The following is a 20,399-nucleotide window of genomic DNA, read 5'->3' as shown; positions in this document are numbered from 1 at the left end:
TGAAGCCTTCCTATGACTCAGGCTGAGAGAACCCCCCCCGGAGTGTGATTTGAACCTTGCATCTACTGGGTGAACTGCACGATTCTCCCACAGCCCGCAGTGGGCTGCATCTAATATGCCCGTCACTGTTGCGCAGACCTCTGCTAATGGCCTTGAAAGAGAGACGGTTCAAAGAGGCTTGGTTCCCAGGCTTGCTAATGAGCACGGGGCCTCTTCCCTGTTAATGAGCAGGGGTTCATGTGGGTTTCTTTGCCCTCCCGTTTTGGAAGGGGAGGCAGGCGAGAGTTCACAAAAGCAGCAAGCCTTCCCGGCAAGGGGAGCGTGCAGCTGGGCCACCCGAAGGCCGCCTGGAGGGGAGCAACAAAGCTGCCGGAGGTCGTGCCCGGGCCAGCGTGGCTCTGAGTGTGAGGCTGGACCTCCTGCTAGCCCGGCCTGTCGCTGGCGACAGTGACAAGCCCTTGATGGGAGATTTCAGGCCGGGAGGGCTGTGCAGGGTCGGTCTGCAGCCCTTGTAAATCTCCTCGGAGGAGTGCGACTACCTTCAACTGCTTTCTCAGCTGTAATCGTGCCCACTGTTACAACTTAGCAAATGACTATTGTAGCCACGAAAATCCTTGTTCTAATGAACTATGTCGTTATTAGTCATTGGTCCCCAAGCTCACGGCAGCCGCTGAAAAGGCCCCCAGATATTTTTCTTTGCTTCCCTCTGCCCACCCACATCCCACCGCTGGATGAAACAATAGAATTATTCAGAAGAGTAACAAACGCACGCCAGAAACGTTGCCTCTATCGCAGTCATCTTTGTGAAAGTCACTGTTTTTTCTCGGGAATGTATTTTTGGAAACTGACATGCCTGCTGAAGCATTATCATTACCCTGAAATCACGCGTTTGATTTCATACACATTTCATGCCCATTTCTACAATAAGTGCCTTTCTCCTTCTCTGAAGCCTGGTTCGGTATCGCAGAGTAGAAGCCCTTAAAACACACATACTTAACATGTAAGTTCATAAATTCAAAGTTACGAAAGACTCCATAGTTCATTCATTAATGTTTCTACATTTTCATTTTCAACACAAGGAAAACTTGGCCATGACACAGTAAGATTATTGTGATTAGATATGGAAATTACAGTTTTAAGAACTTGCCAGTTTGGAGTGAGAACCTTTAAAGATCAAAATCGGAAAAAAAAAAAAATGCCGCTTTCAGTGACGGGAACCTTGAGGAAACGTTAGCTGGTCTGCTGCCTTGGGGTGTTTCCCCACACCCCCCATTTCCCCAGTGAATAGAGAGAGGATTATTTGGAATGTACACACATTTACCCTTCTGTGACCTGTGTTGGGAATTATTCTGAGATGTATTCAAAGCCGACAGCCCCGCGTGGCTGACCCCGTCGCGCCTAATCACATCTTACGTTCTGTTTCCAGATAGCTGATCAGCTTCCTTGGATTTTGCTGATGACCCAGGAGAGCTTTGCCTGAAGATGGAAACACTGGAGTCGGAGCTGACCTGCCCTATTTGTCTGGAGCTTTTTGAGGACCCCCTTCTGCTGCCCTGCGCACACAGCCTCTGCTTCAACTGCGCCCACCGCATCCTGGTGTCACACTGCGCCACCAACGAGTCTGTGGAGTCCATCACCGCCTTCCAGTGCCCCACCTGCCGACATGTCATCACGCTCAGCCAGCGAGGTCTAGACGGGCTCAAGCGCAACGTCACCCTGCAGAATATCATCGACAGGTTCCAGAAAGCCTCGGTGAGCGGGCCCAATTCCCCCAGCGAGACCCGCCGGGAGCGGCCGTTCGACGCCAACAGCATGACTTCGGCCGAGAAAGTCCTCTGCCAGTTCTGTGACCAGGATCCTGCCCAAGACGCCGTGAAGACCTGTGTCACTTGTGAAGTGTCCTACTGTGACGAGTGCCTGAAAGCCACTCACCCGAACAAGAAGCCCTTTACAGGCCACCGTCTGATTGAGCCCATCCCGGACTCGCACATCCGGGGGCTGATGTGCCTGGAGCACGAGGATGAGAAGGTGAATATGTACTGCGTGACCGATGACCAGTTAATCTGTGCCTTGTGTAAACTGGTCGGGCGGCACCGAGATCATCAGGTGGCAGCTTTGAGTGAGCGCTATGACAAATTGAAGGTTAGTCCGATCCGCCTTAAGCCAAACCCCTTTCTGCCAGCAAATGTCATGGAAAGAAAAAGTATATTCACTGCTAGCTACGTGGCAGGTGAAGGTTTTCTCTTCGCCTTTGTTACCTGATTCGTTATAGCACGTCTTTTTGGCAGCCTAGCCGTGTTACACAATAAGGGTGTCTTGTAAAAGTTGACTGCTGCTTGTAATGTTAGCGTTGTCAAGGTGAGGGCGAATTCTGAAAAATCTGGATCGTTTTCAATCCTTGCGGTTGAGAGAGGGCGAGAGAGAACGAGAGCGTGCGCGCGTGACAAGGAATGGCAGATGAAATCTGGGTTTGGGCATTTTGGGGGCGTTTATTTTCCTTACTCATCAGGGAAAACTCATTTCACTTGCATCTGTACCTGTATCTAGTTACTGCCCAAACAGAAGAATAGAAGGAGGAATGCCTGTAGCAAATGTGGGATTTTAGAGGACATGTGACCTTTTATTCCTTGCGTAAATGATATCCAGCGTCTTGGTGAACTAGGGTGTCCCGATCGTCTCGGGTTTCACGAAAGAATTCCTTTTCGTGGAGGCTTTTTATGCCATAAGGTTACGGGCAAGAATGTTTGAACTTCACTTTTAACATGAATTAGGAAACAAACTCCACCTCAGGGAATGACAATTAATATGACTATATGTCAGATTTTAAAAATCACTCTCTAAATATGGAGAGAAGGCACCAGGGAAGAAATAAGCCAGGCCTCCAGGTGTCTGTTCATCTGCGGGCGACGGTGGGTCTAATTATTGCAAACTCAGCCGAGAGAGTTTGCTCTGATCATGAGACGCCCTGTCTACTCTGTTCACCAGCTAATTTTAGATAACAAGCTGCCAATTAAAAGGAAAGGAAGTATAAATTAAGAGCTTTGCGTAAATATATATTGAAGTCCTTCCTCTCAGGACAAACACACACTGTGTTGAGCAAACAAAATGAATCACGTGATCAAAAGTATTACCGCTCAGAGCTCATCATCACGTCTCACAAATGGTTCCTGTCACTTCTCCTTGGCGCTGATGGGGGCTTGTGTTTACCAGGACCACGTAGTTTATTTGGGGGATGCTGGGATGAATGGACCACATCTGTGATTTGGTGGCTATTTCTTGGTATGCTGAGGGAGTTTGGCATACCGAAGGGAATCCTTGCTTCCAGACGTCACTTGGGGAACAAAAGCATCACCTGGGCAGCATGCCTCACTCAAAGTGAGGTGGCTAGTATAAAACCATCTTTAGGAAGCTGAGCCAGAGGATCGAGGTGATACAGACAAGGGAAGACAGACGCTGACTGGTTTTCTAGCGTCGTGCACGAAGGTAGCCGAAAAGCCACCTCCAAAATTCTTAATAGCAAAGGCAGTGCGTGTGTGAATTGTGCTGCTGAAACAAATTCTTCAAAGATTGCTGTGGCTATCAAATTTTAGAAACCAAGGTGATCCCTCCACCCTTTTTTGGTGGGGGACAGAATGTTTAGGATGATTGCACATAGGTGTTTTTTTTCCTTTTTTTAAAAATTGAAGTATAGTTGATTTACAGTGTTGTGTTAGTTTCAGATGTACAGCAGAGTGATTCAGTTATATAAATTCTTTTTCAGATTCTTCTCCCTTTTAGGTTATTACAGAATATTGAGTAGAGTTCCCTGTGCTCTACAGTACGTGCTTGTTGGTTACCTATTTTATATATAGTGGTGTGTGTATGTTAATCCCAAACTCCTAATTTATCACCCCCCCACACACCGTGACCACCTTTCCCCTTTGGTAACCATAAGTTGGTTTTCAAGGACCTAGGTGTTTTTGCTTTCTGAAACGTAAAGCTGCCAGATCGGTTTTTTTTATTCAAAAAATGTTCCTTTAATTGGCTTGACACTACCTTTAATGACCACTTGTCAAAGCACCACAATGGGGTTCCATATTCAGCAGCTCCCAGACTTGATATTTAAACCTGATCCTCGAGTTCTTCTCATGACTTGTGTACCATCACAGAGGAGTTCTTAGTTATTTCATCTCCAAATTTAAGAGGAGACACTTTTAGTGCCCTTTCTGTGATGAAAATGAAACTCTTCAGTTAAGAGCCCTGCACACTTGTCTCATCAAGCCAGTGGGTTAGCGGTCATTTATACTGTTACCGGGAGGGCCTGAGAATTAATGATCTAGTGGATTTTATCTTCTAATTACAGAAATAGAAGCATATAAACAGCACCCAGTGCACCAAAACACATTTATAGCTGCTCAACAAAATATGCTTATAAGCATTTATTTACAGCCATTTCACAAAATGTGCTTATGAGCATTTAAACAAATAACATGCTAGCATAGCCTGTTTGTTCTAAAACATGCCACTTAGGTCAGAATTTTAAAAAAATCATAGAATAGATGACATTTGGGTGCCTATGGCACTTCAAAACCTAAGTACAATATAAACATTGAATCTTTGAAGAAAGTAATAGCACACTGAAAGGACCAAAACCAAGAAAGGGTATTTTTGTTAATTACTTTGATCTGAAAAAGTAAATGTTTTTTTTTTCTTTTGGTTTATTAACCATTTTTTTAATGTCTTTTTTGGAGTACAATTGCTTTACAATGGTGTGTTAGTTTCTGCTGTATAACGGAGTGAATCAGCTCTACGTATACATATATCCCCATATCTCCTCCCTCTTGAGACTCCCTCCCACCCTCCCTATCCCACCCCTCTAGGTGGTCACAGAGCACCGAGCTGATCTCCCTGTGCTGTGCAGCTGCTTCCCACTAGCTATCTGTTTTACGTTTGGTAGTGTATATATGTCCATGCCACTCTCTCACTTCGTCCCAGCTTACCCTTCCCCCTCCCTGTGTCCTCAGGTCCATTCTCTTCGTCTGCGTCTTTATTCCTGTCCTGCCCCTAGGTTCATCAGGTAAATGTGTTCTTTTAGTGTATTTTCCTGAGGCTTTAGCATCTCGTACAGAAATGGATTTGTGATGATATGGAAACACAAAGCATGTAGGAATTTGAGGATGCTTTCATTGATAACGTGATAGGTTTGTTTTACTTATTTGAATATGTAAGGATTCAGGTGTCTGCTGTTTGAAAATGTCTTTTTTTTTTACTTCTGTTAGTAAAAGTCTATTATTTGAAGAGGGGGAATTCTGCAGTGATTATGAAGAATAATTATTTCTTGCAATAACACTCAACTTTGAGGGACATTTTTTACTCACATGAGCTCTCAGTATACGTGTGTTGATATAGAGGATTGGAATATACTTTTGTACATTACACCTTTTTTTCTAGACACAAAAGGGAAAAAACATTTAAAAATTCCAGCATGTAGAATTCATGCAAGCAAAAACTTTCACATCATTTGAAATAGCATCAGGAATCTAATGCTTTCAGAGACTGTGCATAGGGAAGTACTTTTAAAATATTGAAGCAAAGAGAAAATTAAACCAGCATTTCCTGAACTCTGTTTTAAGATAAAAAGAGAAAAGTCTTCCTGACAAATGCATAAGTCTCTAAATGGAGCATATCATAATGTGCACCTTTTTACATCATTTTGATTGAATTTTAAGAAGCCTCTCAGTCCTCCAAACTTGGATCAAAAATTTGATTTGTGGGCTTCCCTGGTGGCGCAGTGGTTGAGAGTCTGCCTGCCGATGCAGGGGACGCGGGTTCGTGCCCCAGTCCGGGAAGGTCCCACATGCCGCGGAGCTGATGGGCCCGTGAGCCATGCATGGCTGCTGAGCCTGCGCGTCCAGAGCCTGTGCTCCACAGCGGGAGAGGCCACAACAGTGAGAGGCCCGTGTACCGCAAAAAAAAAAAAAAAAAAGTTTGATTTGTGAACCACATAACATGTAAGAGAATTTAATAGAACGCATTCCGGAGTTTTCAAGGAATTACAATGCAGTAATTTCTTTTCCTCTGTTCCAGCATACAGTGTTGGAGCTCTTGTTTCTTTCCTCTAGTTACACCTATAAAAATACACAAACCAAGAAAAATGGACCTTTCCTTGCCCTTCAATTTCAGCATAGTCCGACTTAAGTAAGCTGAAGCTGAAGTTCCAAATCACTGTTTTGCTTTTCTGACTCTAATTGGCCTTCTGTTGGCCGAGGGATGTTTATTTGTAAAAAACCCCTTTCAATGGATCATCCCATTATAATTTTATAATAGTTTGATAAAGGTTCCAATTAAATCTCAGCCTTCCTGTGTAGCCCTTCTCATCTGGAGGTGAAGACATGGGATTTCACTCTTCAGCTTCATTTATAGATCATAAGGGTCTATATTTTTTAAAGTCTTGTACTTTATTTGCCATTGCGGAAGTTGTAAGTAGATACTGAGCTAGACTTTTTCCTTTTTCCTTAGAGTTTCTATAGCTTGTTTCTTCTCTGAAAATAGTAGCTGGTCTAGTGCAGGTTCCAGTGAAAGGGTGTGTGTGTGTGTGTGTGTGTGTGTGTGTGTGTGTTGCGTACATATGTGGATAGAGGCCAGGGATGCTGCTACATCCTACAGGGTGCAGGATGGGCACTCCCACATAGGGCTGTCTGGTCCCAAATCTCAATAGTGCCCAGGTTGAGAAACCTTCATCTGTGAGAATTTAGTGTTTGTCACCGTATGAATCTGCCACGACTGCCACAACAAGGGACCACAAACTAGGTGGCCTAAAGGAAAGAAATGTATTGTCTTACAGTTCTGGGGTCCAGAGGTGCTAAATCAAGGTGTCAGCATAGTTGATTCCTTTTGAGGGCTGTGAGGGAAGAATGGATTCCAGGCGTCTCTCCTTGGGTTGTAGGTGGCTGTCTTCTCCCTGTGTCTCTTCACATGGCATTCTCCCGCTGTGCTTGTCTTTGTGTTCAGATTTCCCCGTCTTGGCATAATTTTTTTTTTTTCTGGCCATGCCACGAGGCATGCGGGGTCTTAGTTCCCCGACCAGGGATCGAACCCAGGCCCCCTGCAGTGGAAGCGCAGAGTCTTAACCACTGGACCGCCAGGGAAGCCCCAGATTTCCCCTTCTTAAAAGAACACCAGTCATATTGGACTAAGGGCCCACTTTACTACAGTATGATCTCATCACAGCCAATTAGAGCTGCAATGACCTTATTCCTAAATAAGGTCCCATTCTGAAGTATTCAGGATTAGGACTTCAACATATGAAATTTTAGGGGCCACAATCCAACCCATAACAATCACTCCAGTGTATACCTAGTTATCCAGTCAGTTGAACACACACTATGTCCCCCTCAAAAATTTAATCACCCTAAGTTAGGCAGAGACCTTTGGCCCTCACTGTGCCATCACCCACCTAAGACTGACCACAGGGTCTTGCAGATAATGAATTCCCAAGAAATACTTGTCAACTGCTTCACTGATGATCAACTGTTAACACTACATGAAAACTTAAATTCCATTCCTAATAATATTGCAGATATTCATCCGTAAACATGATAAAGAATTCTATAAGATAATTTCTAAATAAGAGCACAGTCAGATATTACATTATATTTTATCCAGCTGGATGTGAATCATTATTTTGGTCTGTATTGCATTTCATTGGTTTAAATGTAATGGTGTGAATTTTGATAAACTAGATCTCAAATACTTGTAGAACAACTCACCTTTGTTTTATGCTCCTATGTGATGGACACTTGATAGATCCATTATACCTACCATTTCCTTTATCCTCCCATTAACCGTATCTGACATATGGGTTTTTATTTATTTTATTTATTTACTTTTGGCTGCGTTGGGTGTTCGTTGCTGCGCGCGGGCTTTCTCTAGTTGCGGCGAGTGGGGGCTGCTCTTCGTTGCGGTGCGTGGGCTTCTCATTGCAGTGACTTCTCTTGTTGCGGAGCGTGGGCTCTAGGTGCGCGGGCTTCAGTAGTTGTGGCACGCGGGCTCAGTAGCTGTGGCTCGCTGGCTCTAGAGCGCAGGCTCAGTAGTTGTGGCACACGGGCTTAGTTGCTCCGCGGCATGTGGGATCTTCCCGGACCAGGGCTTGAACCCGTGTCCCCTGCATTGGCAGGTGGATTCTTAACCACTGCGCCACCAGGGAAGCCCTGACATATGGGGTTTTTTGAGAGGTCACGCAAAAGTATGTTAATGTATGCTGCATAAATGAAGGCAATATGAACAGAAACAGTCTCTCTCCTTCACGGAGCTTAAAGTTTAGCAGAGAGTGCCGGTGGGTAAACATTTCCTCTGGTGGTGGTGGAAGGAGGCACGCTGCCCAAAGCAGGGACGACACCAACCCCAGACCTGAGAGCTGGAGAAAGGCTTCCTGGAATAAGGGCCATTTCATCTACCATTACCAAGCTGTTTATTAGAAAACAATGTTGAATTTACTAGATGTCCGTAGATTGTTTGGTATCATTCTTTTTTTATTTTTCCCACTTACCACATCCCTTGTGCAACCCCTGTATCTTTTTTCAGACTAGTTCACAATAATTCTAGGCTAGATTTTAATCTAACATGTAGATATACCTTATGACATTTTGTCACACGATGCCACTGGGGATTTGTGAACGTCAGACCACGTGTCTTCCAAAAAGGTTTGGTTATACGATGTCTCACCAGTTCCAACTGGCCCCTTCAAATTGTGATTCTGCTTGTACTTATTTCATGGGAACATTTCTTTAGTCTGCAATATATTTTTTAAAACTTCCCATGTGACGAAATACAGTTTCCAAATATTTGTCAAATATGTTAAACCTAATTTTCTTAGTTGGGTACAGAAACTATTTATGATATATGGAGTAAAAGAAAACATCTCTAGGGATATGTTCTTAACAGTAAGTTTAAGGCTCCATCTTTCTCCTCTCGCCCTTCTCATCTGCCTGTTCCCCCTGAGGAGTCTCCTGTCTCTCCTTCACCTGCGGATAGGAATGTCTTATTGCCTGATGATTTATTGTTACTGGAATCATTTTTGAGAAGCTCAGAGAGTTCTGGGATATGCACAGACAAGTACGCAAGGCACCTTTTAGTCACATGGCTGTGGAAACAAATGTAGTTTTTGAACATGTTGCTTAGCTTAAGTTCCTCTGTAAAACAGGGCTAATCATGTACTTACTTGCGTAGAATCATGGAAAAACAAGATAAAATGTTTCACATAAACCCTCAGCCTTGCGCCTGGCAATATATTATAACGTAAAAATACTGTAAGAAACCAGGGGGTTAGAATGGCATGATGGTTAAGGTGTGCAATTTGGAGGCAGACCACCTGCCAATTATTTTTTGCTTTTTTCTTTCTTAATTTTTCTTTATTTATTTTTGGCTGCGTTGGGTCTTTGTTGCTGTGCGCGGGCTTTCTCTAGTGGTGGCGAGCGGGAGCTACTCTTCGTTGTGGTGCACGGGCTTCTCACTGCAGTGGCTTCTCGTTGCAGAGCACGGGCTCAGTAGTTGTGGCATGCGGGCTCAGTAGTTGTGGCACACACGCTCAGTCGTTGTGGCGTGCGGACTTAGTTGCTCCGCGGCATGTGGGATCTTCGAGGACCAGGGCTCGAACTCGTGTCCCCTGCATGGGCAGGCGGACTCTTAACCACTGTGCCACCAGGGAAGCCCCTGCCAATTATTTTTTAACCAGTGCTTGTCTTATTTGCGTGTGAGGTAAGAGTCCACGTTGTTGCTTTCATGGGCTTTGTAGTTCTGTGTCTCAAGCACCTGGCGAAGGGCGGGGGCATGACAGTGAATAAATGCTTGTTGATGGACAGGTGTGGGATTGATGGGTTAGAGGCGTGTTTCGGGATTCGGAGGAGGAAGAGCCAGCTCTGGGTTTGAGCAGACCAGAAACCGTGCTTCAAGGTGGTGGGCTTTAAGCTGCCTTGACAGATGGGTGGATTATGCATCAAAGAAGAAGAGCGAGGCGTTCCTCAGGAGGGAGGCCAGCAGAGACCTGTTGGCAGGAATCCGCAAGACAGCTTAGGGATTCTAGACAATGCTGGCTAGAGCCCAGGGTGCCGATGGAGCAGCCAGGAGGGAGGATGTCGGGAGAGTCTTGTTGGGGGAAGAGTTTGAGTCTTTGAGTGCCAGGTTAAGGGTTTGGGGCATTTTCCCTCTTCTTTATAGCATAACGCTGAAGGAGTTTTGTTTTTGTGAGACAGGCTGATGTCATGTAGATTTTCTGAAGGCAAGGTCAGATGAGGATATCAGAAAGATGAGGGTCATTGTGTCCACAGAAGAAACAGAAGGGGGAAAAGATGTTCACACCACTTTAGATTTTGTGGTCTCTTTTTTAATATGCAAAGCGAAGTAGTGTCATGGGTCAAAACCTCCCACACTCAACAGAAACATGCAAATAGGTAAGAGTCAGTATCTTGTCCTTGAAGACCAAGATAAATAGGAGTGATCATTGATGAGTGGCTCTTGGGTCCAGGTATAAATGTGATTCTTTTCCTGCTTCCCTAGTGCAGCGACGTACTGGTGACCACGTGTGCTTATTTCTTCTGGCTTTTTTTTTTTTTTAAATATTGACATATGTCATGAATTTTTTTTAAATTAATTAATTTATTTATTTTGGCTGTGTTGGGTCTTCGTTTCTGTGCGAGGGCTTTCTCCAGTTTCGGCGAGCGGGGGCCCCTCTCCATCGCGGTGCGCGGGCCTCTCACTGTCGCGGCCTCTCCCGTTGCGGAGCACAGGCTCCAGACGCGCAGGCTCAGTAATTGTGGCTCACGGGCCCAGTTGCTCTGCAGCATGTGGGATCTTCCCAGACCAGGGCTCGAACCCGTGTCCCCTGCATCGGCAGGCAGACTCTCAACCACTGCGCCACAGGGAAGCCCTCTTCTGGGATTTTGATCCACTTATAAGGAGGTTGCTGTTCAAGCCTCTGAATGCCTACCACAGACTTCAGGGATGTTTTAGAGCCAGATGCAACACTGAAGGTCGTGTTCTTTCATCCCCATTGTGCAGATGAGGAAATTGGGGCTGACAGTGGTAAGAGGGGTGACCCCACATCACCTGGGGAGAGGACTTTGAACTAGGACTAGAAAACAGTTCCCCTGCTGCCCAGTTGTTCTGTGTCTCTTTGGCTACTTCTTCTCCAGCTAACAGTGCATTGCCTTTCAAGTGGTTCCGTCATTTCCGAGGTTTCCTTTGAGGTTTGGAGACTTAACTCAGTGATTTTACACACACAGCTGGCCGGGCTGTAGGCCACCATCATGGCTGGTGAATGATGCCTCTAGGGCCACCAAAAAAGCTGCCTTAAGATATCTCCATGCTAACATTTTCTCCAGTTGAGCCAGCGTAGACTGGGTTGTCTTGAAGGGCCAGATCTCATGCCAGGAGCTGAGTTCACACAGATGGCCCCCAGATGACCTTGGGGACACCTCAGAGGAAAGGAGATACTCGTGTGGAAACTAATGAATTGTCCTTGCAGCTTCCATGGGCTCACCGATTTCCCTCATAGGGTAATTTTTTCCCTGAATGTCTTAATATATAGTTAACTGCTTAATTTTATTTAAATATATAAAGTGGGTAAATGTTAAGTGAGGAATATCTATTTGTGCATGGTATTTGAATTTAAGTTGAAAAGTTTTGAAAGAACACAATTTGTCTTGATCAGTTACAAAGTTAAAGCTAGCAGGATTTGCTGAAATTACATTAACTAAATATTTCATTTTTTAAGGCTGTGATATCCAGAATTCTCTTTCATTCTCTATCATTGACAAATCATAAATTGGGTTCTTCTTAGAAAGGCTGGCACATTTTTTGACACTGGATAGGTAAAATAATAAAGAGAACACAAGTGGCCTGAGGAAGTGAATGTAGCTAAAGATTGGATATATTCTCAGTATGTGACATTCTGGAAAAATCTGATAAAACTATCAATACACTTAGAAAATCCACTTAAAACTTAATTCACTTTATGTTTTAGACTTTTGGGCACGATACTTAAGGACTTTGCCTACCCATGAGGATAGCTTTTAAGCTGACAGAGGAGAATACATTTTGCATTTCTCATCAAAAAAGAAAGTGCTTGTAAAGTGCCTAGCCTTGTGATTGGCACATAGTAAGCGTTCCATGAACATGAGGTATTATTATATCTGGGCATTTACTGTTACAATAAAGGCTTCATTGGTGTAATCCAATCGTGGATTTCCTGACAGTATCATAAATTACTCAGTGGTTATAGGGTCTATTTGTGTTTCTGGCTGACATGGGAAATTTTGAACAACCCTCTGGGGAATTATAATTGGGTGGAAACTTTGATTTGTCCTCCTTTTTAAACCAAGCTAAGTAGTAAAATGGACTTTTAAGAAGCAGTGAGCGGTGGACTGAAAGAAATGGCTTTAAAAACAAGCACCATTTTGAAGTCCGGGGGACGAGCTAGTCTTTCATGTGCCTGGTTTATCCGATGGAATCAGCACCCCAGGTGTTGACAGAGGACCTCCAGCTGTTTCCGAGGAAAGAGAAGCTGGCATTCGGGTTTATGCCATGACTGTCACATTTCGACACAGATAAGACAGATGAGACAAATATAGGTGACATGACAGGCGGGCAGCCTGGACCAATCACAAGCTCAGTTGGCCAGCTTTCCTTTTTGTTGTAGATTGCCTTGGTGTGTGGACGAAGGATGCAGCAAGGCGGCCCTGGGCTCTGCGATAGCGGCTGCCTCCCTTAGAATAGGAAGAAGGAGGGGTTTCAGTATTGGATGGGCTGGGGGAGGAGGAAAGCTTTGAAGCGAAGGAGCTTGTGGATGGAGGGGAAGCCTGCAGCCCCTCCACTGTAGCGGCCCTGGGTGTTCTGTGCCACTGCGACAGAATGGATAGACCATCGTGGTCATCATCTCCCTCCTCCCTTGTATCTCCTTCACTGCTTGCTGGGGAGAACTATCAGGCAAATAACAGGTTTTATCCACGGGGATAGATTGGGTTCTTATTACTGAAACGATATGGAAAGCCTGAGAATCTTCTACCCACTTTGTGTCTTTATAAATGATCTTCTTCCCCATCCGCTTTGTCAAATCCTGCTTTGAAAGAAAGAAAGAGAGAGAGAGAGAGAGAGGAGAGGAGAGAAGAAAAGAAAAAAGAAAAGAAAAGAAAAGAGGGGCTTCCCTGATGGCGCAGTGGTTAAGAGTCCGCCTGCCAATGCAGGGGACACGAGTTCGAGCCATGGTCCGGGAAGATCCCACATGCTGCAGAGCAACTAAGCCTGTGCGCCACAACTACTGAGCCTGCGCTCTAAAGCCCATGAGCCACAGCTACTGAGTCCGCGTGCTACGACTACTGAAGCCCACGTGCCTAGAGCCCGTGCTCCGCAACAAGAGAAGCCACCACAATGAGAAGCCCGCACACGGCAATGAAGAGTGACCCCCGCTCGCCGCAACTATAGAAAACCCGCGCACAGCAATGAAGACCCAACACAGACAAAAATAAATATAAATAAATAAATAAATTTATAAAAAGAAAAGAAGAGGACCCATATTTATTCACCTAAAGGATATTTGTGTTTAGCTAATGAGATAAGCCCTGGATAAGCTCTGGGAATTCAGAAATGAGTCACAAAGACGCGTGGTTGCTCTCATGGTCTAGACATAATTATAACATGTGATAAGAGTATAGAAAAGGGCTATGAAAAGAGTCCATGAAACTCAATCCATGAGATAGTTTTTAATGTGACTTATAGTCCAAAATTGCTGACTTAGGTGTTGCTCTCTGGAAATTGCCTAATTCCAAAAGCCGAGGGGAAAACACATGTCAAGGAAAAGCAGTGTTCAGAGAGGCCAGCAGTGACATTCGCACCGTGCATCCCTTTGGAGCGGCAGTCAGGGCAACATAGGAGGACTCCAGTCCGTGAAAAACTCTGGGCCAGACCCTTTCTTATTAAAGGTCCACCGGTCACGGGCTGAACTGCTCGCGGGTCTCACGTGCTTTCCTCAGAGGTCTCCGTTTCCTTCCTGACCGGGCCTCATAGGTCGGGTCCATATCCAGGCAAGGGAGCAGCTTATGTCATTTCCACTGTGGAAGGACCCATCTCTAGGAAGACGCTGTGAGAGGCCACTGGAGGAAAAGCTGTTGTGTGACCAAGCCAGCTGGGGAGCTGGCTCTATCTGTTAGGGAATTTTTACGAACTTAGGTGTGAGGATGAACATCCTGGCCTGGTAGAGAGGTTTACTTCTCGGTCCTTTGACCCTTTATGTGGCTGTCCAGAGCTCAGCTGCTCTTCGCTGGTGGCGTCAGATTTAAGGCTGAGAGGAGTGAAACGGGCAGGCTTTCCGACTCATGCTCAGTATGGCCTATCGCTTCTGGAAGATCGAGGAGACCCAAGGTCCCCATACAAACTCCATCCAGGAGGGAAGTGCTTTTCTTGCCCCTGGATTGCTGAATAAAGCACCGGAGGGTCCCGGCCGACAAGGATCTCACCCATTTATAGTGTTCAGCTCGTCAAATAAAGTGGTTCCAGTTTCTCTTTTATTCTAGAAATTCATCTGGAAACGTATGAGGCAAGGCCATCACGCTGCCTTTGTACCTCTAGAAAACAGTCCTGTAGATCAGGGCTGTGGGGTGGTAAGGGAGGGAGATTCTCTTTCAAGATGCTGCTTGAAGTTGTTTTCAGATGTGGTTCAAGGGTATTTGTTTATTCAACACTGAGAACCAGCTATTACCAAGAGGAATAACTAGCATTTGTAAATCTCCAGATTGACAGTTTGATCAGTATTATTTGATACTTGGAACAGCCATGTATCCCCTGCAAAAATATGGGAATGATAATACCTGCTCGTTAGGGATCTTGGGAGGATTAAATGAGATAATATGGGTCTAAGTGTCTAGCTCACTGTCTAGTGGGTGGGGGAAACTGGGTAAATAGGAACCTCCTTAATCACTTGGAACGTGAGGTCATGGAAATTAAATAGCATTAACTATGGTTAGAGAAATCCGAGTTTGGGGGCTAAGACCCAGGGACCCCATCCTGCCCCGAACTAATCATCACCTGTGATTAAGGCAGAAAGAACTATGGCCCAAACATGCCACACTTCAAAAAAGTAATGAGAAGGAAAAAGAGCTTGGGTGATGGAGAGACAAAGTGCTTTTGCCTTAACTTCTGACACAAGGGCTCCCTGGACTAAGCAAAGAAATTTCCTTTAAAGTGGTAACTAGATTGAAGCTGATCTATTTTCCATTCTAATATAAATAATGGAGTAAAAATACAAAAATGAAATATGGAAATCCATGTGGAATAATTTTTATTTACTTACAGTAATGTTGAATTATTCAGTATTCACTGGCTACTCTATACGTTAGTGTTAAATGAAGGAATGAATGAATATCTGATGATCCCTAAATTCATTCCATCACTCGAAATGTGATGATTTATTTGCCGTGGTTAAAAATGTAAATTTAGCATCTTGGTCTATGAGTTTGACATTTCAGATCTCTTAAGAGACCTAAATGAATTCTTATTCATATTTAGTTATTTTTGGCAAAGCATGTACACAAGTGAAAATGGTCACCACGTGTTAGTCAATAAAAGGGTTTGGGGTCTGTTATCCATTCCTCTCTCTAGGATTGCTTATCAGTCAGAATTGTAGGTTTAAATTAGTTTCTTAGACTAGAACGTCTCAAATATAAATGTACACAGGAAGTACTTGGGGGTCTTATTAAAATGCAGGTTCTGATTCAGCAGGTCTGAGACAGGCTTGGAGTCTGATTTCAACTTGTGCCCTGGCCTTGCCATTTTAAATTTGTGTGAACTTAGGTTAAGGAAAAAAAAAACCACAACTAACTTCTCCAAAACTCAGGTGTTCATTGGTGCAACAGAGGTATAATTGAGGATTAAACCAGGTAATGCTTGACCCTTGGGAAGCCCAAGGTTCCTCTCTCCATTGCTCTTCTGCCCTGAAGGCTTCCACCCCACCCCCCAACTTATTCGCAAATTTTAAGCCTTCTCTGTAGTTATAAAAACATTCTAGATTCTTCTAGGAAGTTAGACAATGTAAAGTTGATATAAATCAAAGTGGATAGTCTTCCTCCTCAAGCCTTCTACCTGTTCCTCTACTAACTCCAGCTGATTCTTAAAGGACTAACTCTAGGCTCACCGAGGACTACTCTAGGTTAGCTTTTCATAAAATTCTCTAACCTCAGACATGCCATGTTGTCTTTACTACCCTGTCAGAATTACACTGCATTCCGTATTAGTTTATAAACATTTCTGGGTTCAAGCCTTCCTGCCCCAACCACTTGTTCATTTCTCAAGCTCAGCGCCTGTATCTCATAGTTCTTTGGTGTCTGATTATTCAGTTTTCGGTGACTAGAGCATTTCTAAAAGCTACAGGGTGTTTTATCAGTAGTAAATACTTGTAGAAACAAATAGGGCTTCCCTGGTGGCGCAGTGGTTGAGAGTCCGCCTGCCGATGCAGGGGACACGGGTTCGTGCCCCGGTCTGGGAGGATCCCACATGCCGCGGAGCGGCTGGGCCCATGAGCCATGGCCATTGAGCCTGCGTGTCCGGAGCCTGTGCTCCGCAACGGGAGAGGCCACAACAGTGAGAGGCCCACATACCGCAAAAAAACAAACAAAAAAAAACAAATGGAACATCCCGTAATAATTTAATCAGATGATACAGTACAATTTGCCCATCAGGTAAAAATGGAAAATCGTAGCCCACCAGCCATTCTTTTGAACTTTGAATACATAAGCAAGCAAAATATTGCCTTTTAGGTCTCTGCATTCATTTCTGAATCGACAAATTGCTCCCCAGTGATTTCTTTTGAGAAAGTATTATAGAGAGACCATTCGGTTTTTAAAGACTTTAGTTCAGACCGAGGTGATGAAATATTTGTCATTCACAAGGGGCAGGATAAAATAATACTATATACATATATGTATATATGTATATAGTATGCATGTTTTTTATGTATATTAGTTTGTTCCCTTCTGCCTCAGAACAGTTATCTTTAATTCCCCTTTGAGGCAGGATGATAAGAAATCATGAAGACCTTAGCGGGTAAACTTAGCAGCACACAATTGCCTTACTATGACAACTTGAAGGGCGAAGGGTATCTAGTGGATCAAGGCCGGGGATGCCGCTCAACATCCTGAATACACAAGACAAGCCCCCATGGCAGAGAATCATGCGGCTCCAGATGTCAGTGGTGCCAAGGCTGGGATACCTGTCATTAACCAAAGCATCTTTGCCGGCAGTGCAAAGGGGAAAGCTCAGCTTCACTCTCAGAGGCGTTGACTTGTTTGTGTGACCTCCAAAACCAAATCTGTTTTGAGACTAGAAAGCTCAGCCCTTGCAGAATCCCCTCCCACCATCTGTGGACGCCCTGAATGGCAGGCTGGCGGCCGCCCCAAGGCTGTGCACGGCAGGCTTCCTCCACCCCAGGCCCCCGCCCTGTCTTGAGCAGTCTGGGCCCGCCCATGCTGTCCTCCAGGCTGTTTCAGCAATATTTCAACCTCCAAAGGCTTATTAAATATTCTTTAATCCCTTCCCCAAATGTGATTTAGGTGCACTTGATATTATCTCCTATCCCCCAGATTTCCTAGTTGTGGCAGTTCACGTTCAGGACTACCTTCCAGGGGTAGCTGTCTTCCAAAGGAACTGTTTATATGTGTATAGCTCTGCCTGTGTATCTTTGCAAAGCTGTAGATTCTTAGCTCCTCAAGTCGGAGACTTGGAATGGTATAAATCAAATGTGAGTCTTCAGTGCTGAGGCTGAAGTTATTTACGCATCGTTTCCAAGTGTTCGTTCCTGTCGGCAGATACTATTTATTTCACAAGAAGTACGCGTCTTGGAAGCCCCAAGCTGGAAGGGCCTTTGTTGTTGTCTAGTCCAGTGGTTCTCGCCCTGGCTGCACAGAGATCACCTTGAACCGGGGCCAAGCCGGATGGAACAAGATCCTCTGGGGTGCAGCTCAGGCCCTGAGATTTTCCCCAAACTCCCCCCAAGTGAATCATTCATTCATTCATTCATTTATATTGAAGTATAGTTGATGTACAATGTTGTGTTTCAGGTGTACAGCAAAGTGATTCAGTTATTCTAAGGTGCAAACTTGGTTGAAAAACGTCAGTCTTGCCCAGCCTCTCAATCACAAATGGGGAGACTGAGGCCCAGATGAGTTTCTAAAGGCAGGAGTCAGCAAACATTGTAGGAGCCAGCTACTAAATATTGTCCTATGGTTTCAGTCGGGACCGTTCTGAAAGCAGCCCTAGACAGTAGTAGACAGGATGTAAACAAATGGGCGTGGCTGTGTGCCAGTGAAACTGTATAAAAACAGGTGGCTGGCCAATTTGACTCAAGGGCTATAGTTTGCCAACCCCGGGTTTAGGCCTCACAACTGGTTAGTGAAAACCCATATATACCTGACCACGAATATACCAACCTTCAATAAATGTTGTTGCACTTGATGTAGTCTTTCTGTTTGAGGCAGTGTCTACAACATACCCAGTTTCTGTAGAGGTTGAATAAATACCTTTATGTAAGTTAAAACAAGTATCTTAACGTAGATGCTTTTAGTCTAGAGCACAGAAATTTTCATTATCTGTGTTCTTATGAGAGGTCTTCATTCTGAGGATACCTATCAAATTTAAGCTGATAATAATAATCATCACAATGTCTCTGTTCTACTGAAGTAATAAGCCAGTCAGTAGTATTTCTGTCCAAGGGATTTTTTGCAACTGGAAAGGCAGAAAATAAGACAATATGATCAGACCATCAATGCAAGAAGAAAAAAAATTCTGCTAAGGAAAACGGGTTGTGATTTTTCTTTTCAACCAGTGAAGAAATCAGTTGTAAATCTCTAATTCTTTATCATTGTTCTGATGATCTGTGAGGGGATTTTTTTTTTTTTTTTGCGGGGGTTGCTGAGTTGGGACGTCGTTGCTGTGCGCGGGCTTTTCTCTAGTTGCGGCGAGCAGGGGCCACTCTTCGCTGCGGTGCGCGGGCTTCTCACTGCGGTGGCCTCTCTTGCTGCAGAGCACGGGCTTCCAGGCGCGTGGGCTTCAGTAGTCATGGCACGTGGATTCTAGAGCGCAGCCTCAGTAGTTATGGTGCACGGGCTTAGTTGCTCTGCGGCATGTCGGATCTTCGGGGACCAGGGCTCGAACCCGTGTCCCCTGTGTTGGCAGGAGGATTCTTAACCACTTCGCCACCAGGGAAGTCCCGAGGAGATATTTTATTCAGATTTCTTTTGAATAAATCTGAGCAAACTTGAATATTATATCTGAGAGCTAGAGATGCCTCCCAGGAGTCCTCAGGAGTGACCATGGAATAAGGCCACGGGGGTGGGAATGAAGCCATCACAATTAATCTGGAGAGTTTTGTGTTCGGTTCTTAATGACAATTTTGGTCTTTTTCACTGTGTAGCCCTTCCTCCAAAATGCACTCATAAAACAGGTTTCTTGGAAGGTTCAAAAGCCATTGAATCTGGTCATTTTCCTTGGAAATTGATTTACTTCTATTTGGTAGTTACTTACATACCTGTATTTTTCAGCACAAGTGACTCGGATCTCTTCCATTTTCTGTCTAAACAATATGCTCAGTAAAAGTGCTCCTGTCCTGAAAAAAATCAACATCATATTTACAATGAGAAATTGACTTTCTGGCAAAGATTTCTCTGAATGGATAAACACTAGAGATGGTGAAACAAAATCAAATTTGTTTCCCACAGGAAGTATCCCTCATCCATCTCTCTGATCGCCCTGTTTTGGATGCCCTCCCCGCGCCATGTCCCCCTCTTTGACGCCCCACAGATGTGAGGATGGCTCTAAGTTTGCTTTCTTCACTGTGCTCACTCCATCATAGTGAAGCTTCACTGCTGCCTTAATCTTTGATTCTGGAGGCTGAAGGAGAGGCATTTTCCCCCTGCAGTTGAGAGTTATATAGCCCTAGGTGATTTTATGAAACAAAGTGTTCCAAAGGAGTGTTCTAGAAGATCAGTGATAGGAGTTAATACCAAGCATGTCTTCGGACAAGAAAGTGTTAGGTGCTAAGACACCTGCTGATGGTTCCCTGATCCTTCCCAGGTAAGCTCTGCAGTTGAGGTTGTCTTTGTAGGATGGACAAGAGGCATGGAAAATGTTCGAAAAAATAAGTTCTATTTGTTTCACACTGTCATTGCGAAAACAGCTCTAAAGGAGACAGAGCGTGGTCATTAAATACCACTGAACCCTTGACAAATAATTTTCATGAAACAAAACCAAAACATTTCAGAACTTTTTTCCCCCCAAATTGAGACAAAATTGTTCTTCCTTTCACTCTTTCTAAATATTGGTTTGTTTGGGGGTTTTATTGTTACTGTTTAAAGAATAATTATTACCTTAAAGTATTTAAA

The 20,399-nt window shown here is 44.4% G+C and overlaps 1 protein-coding gene across 3 annotated transcripts in view; it reads left to right on the top strand.

The window, feature by feature from the left end:
- Window positions 1-1,482: 1,482 nt before the first annotated feature.
- MID1 (midline 1) overlaps window positions 1,483-20,399 on the top strand; it is a gene marked incomplete at its 5' end in the record, with an annotated part of 129,577 nt that continues 110,660 nt past the window's right edge. For 2 of the 3 annotated variants that reach the window (XM_079727030.1, XM_079727029.1), the window contains one exon: window positions 1,483-2,142. In XM_079727030.1, coding sequence (XP_079583156.1) covers window positions 1,483-2,142 — 660 coding nt within the window. The remainder of the gene's footprint in view (window positions 2,143-20,399) is intronic. The other variant, XM_079727031.1, reaches the window with a different exon arrangement.

This window comes from Hyperoodon ampullatus, assembly GCF_949752795.1.
Source record: "Hyperoodon ampullatus genome assembly, chromosome: X".
NCBI lineage: Eukaryota > Metazoa > Chordata > Mammalia > Artiodactyla > Ziphiidae > Hyperoodon > Hyperoodon ampullatus.
The sequence above is the reverse complement of the archived record's forward strand: the minus strand, read 5'-3'. Positions and strand labels throughout refer to the sequence as shown.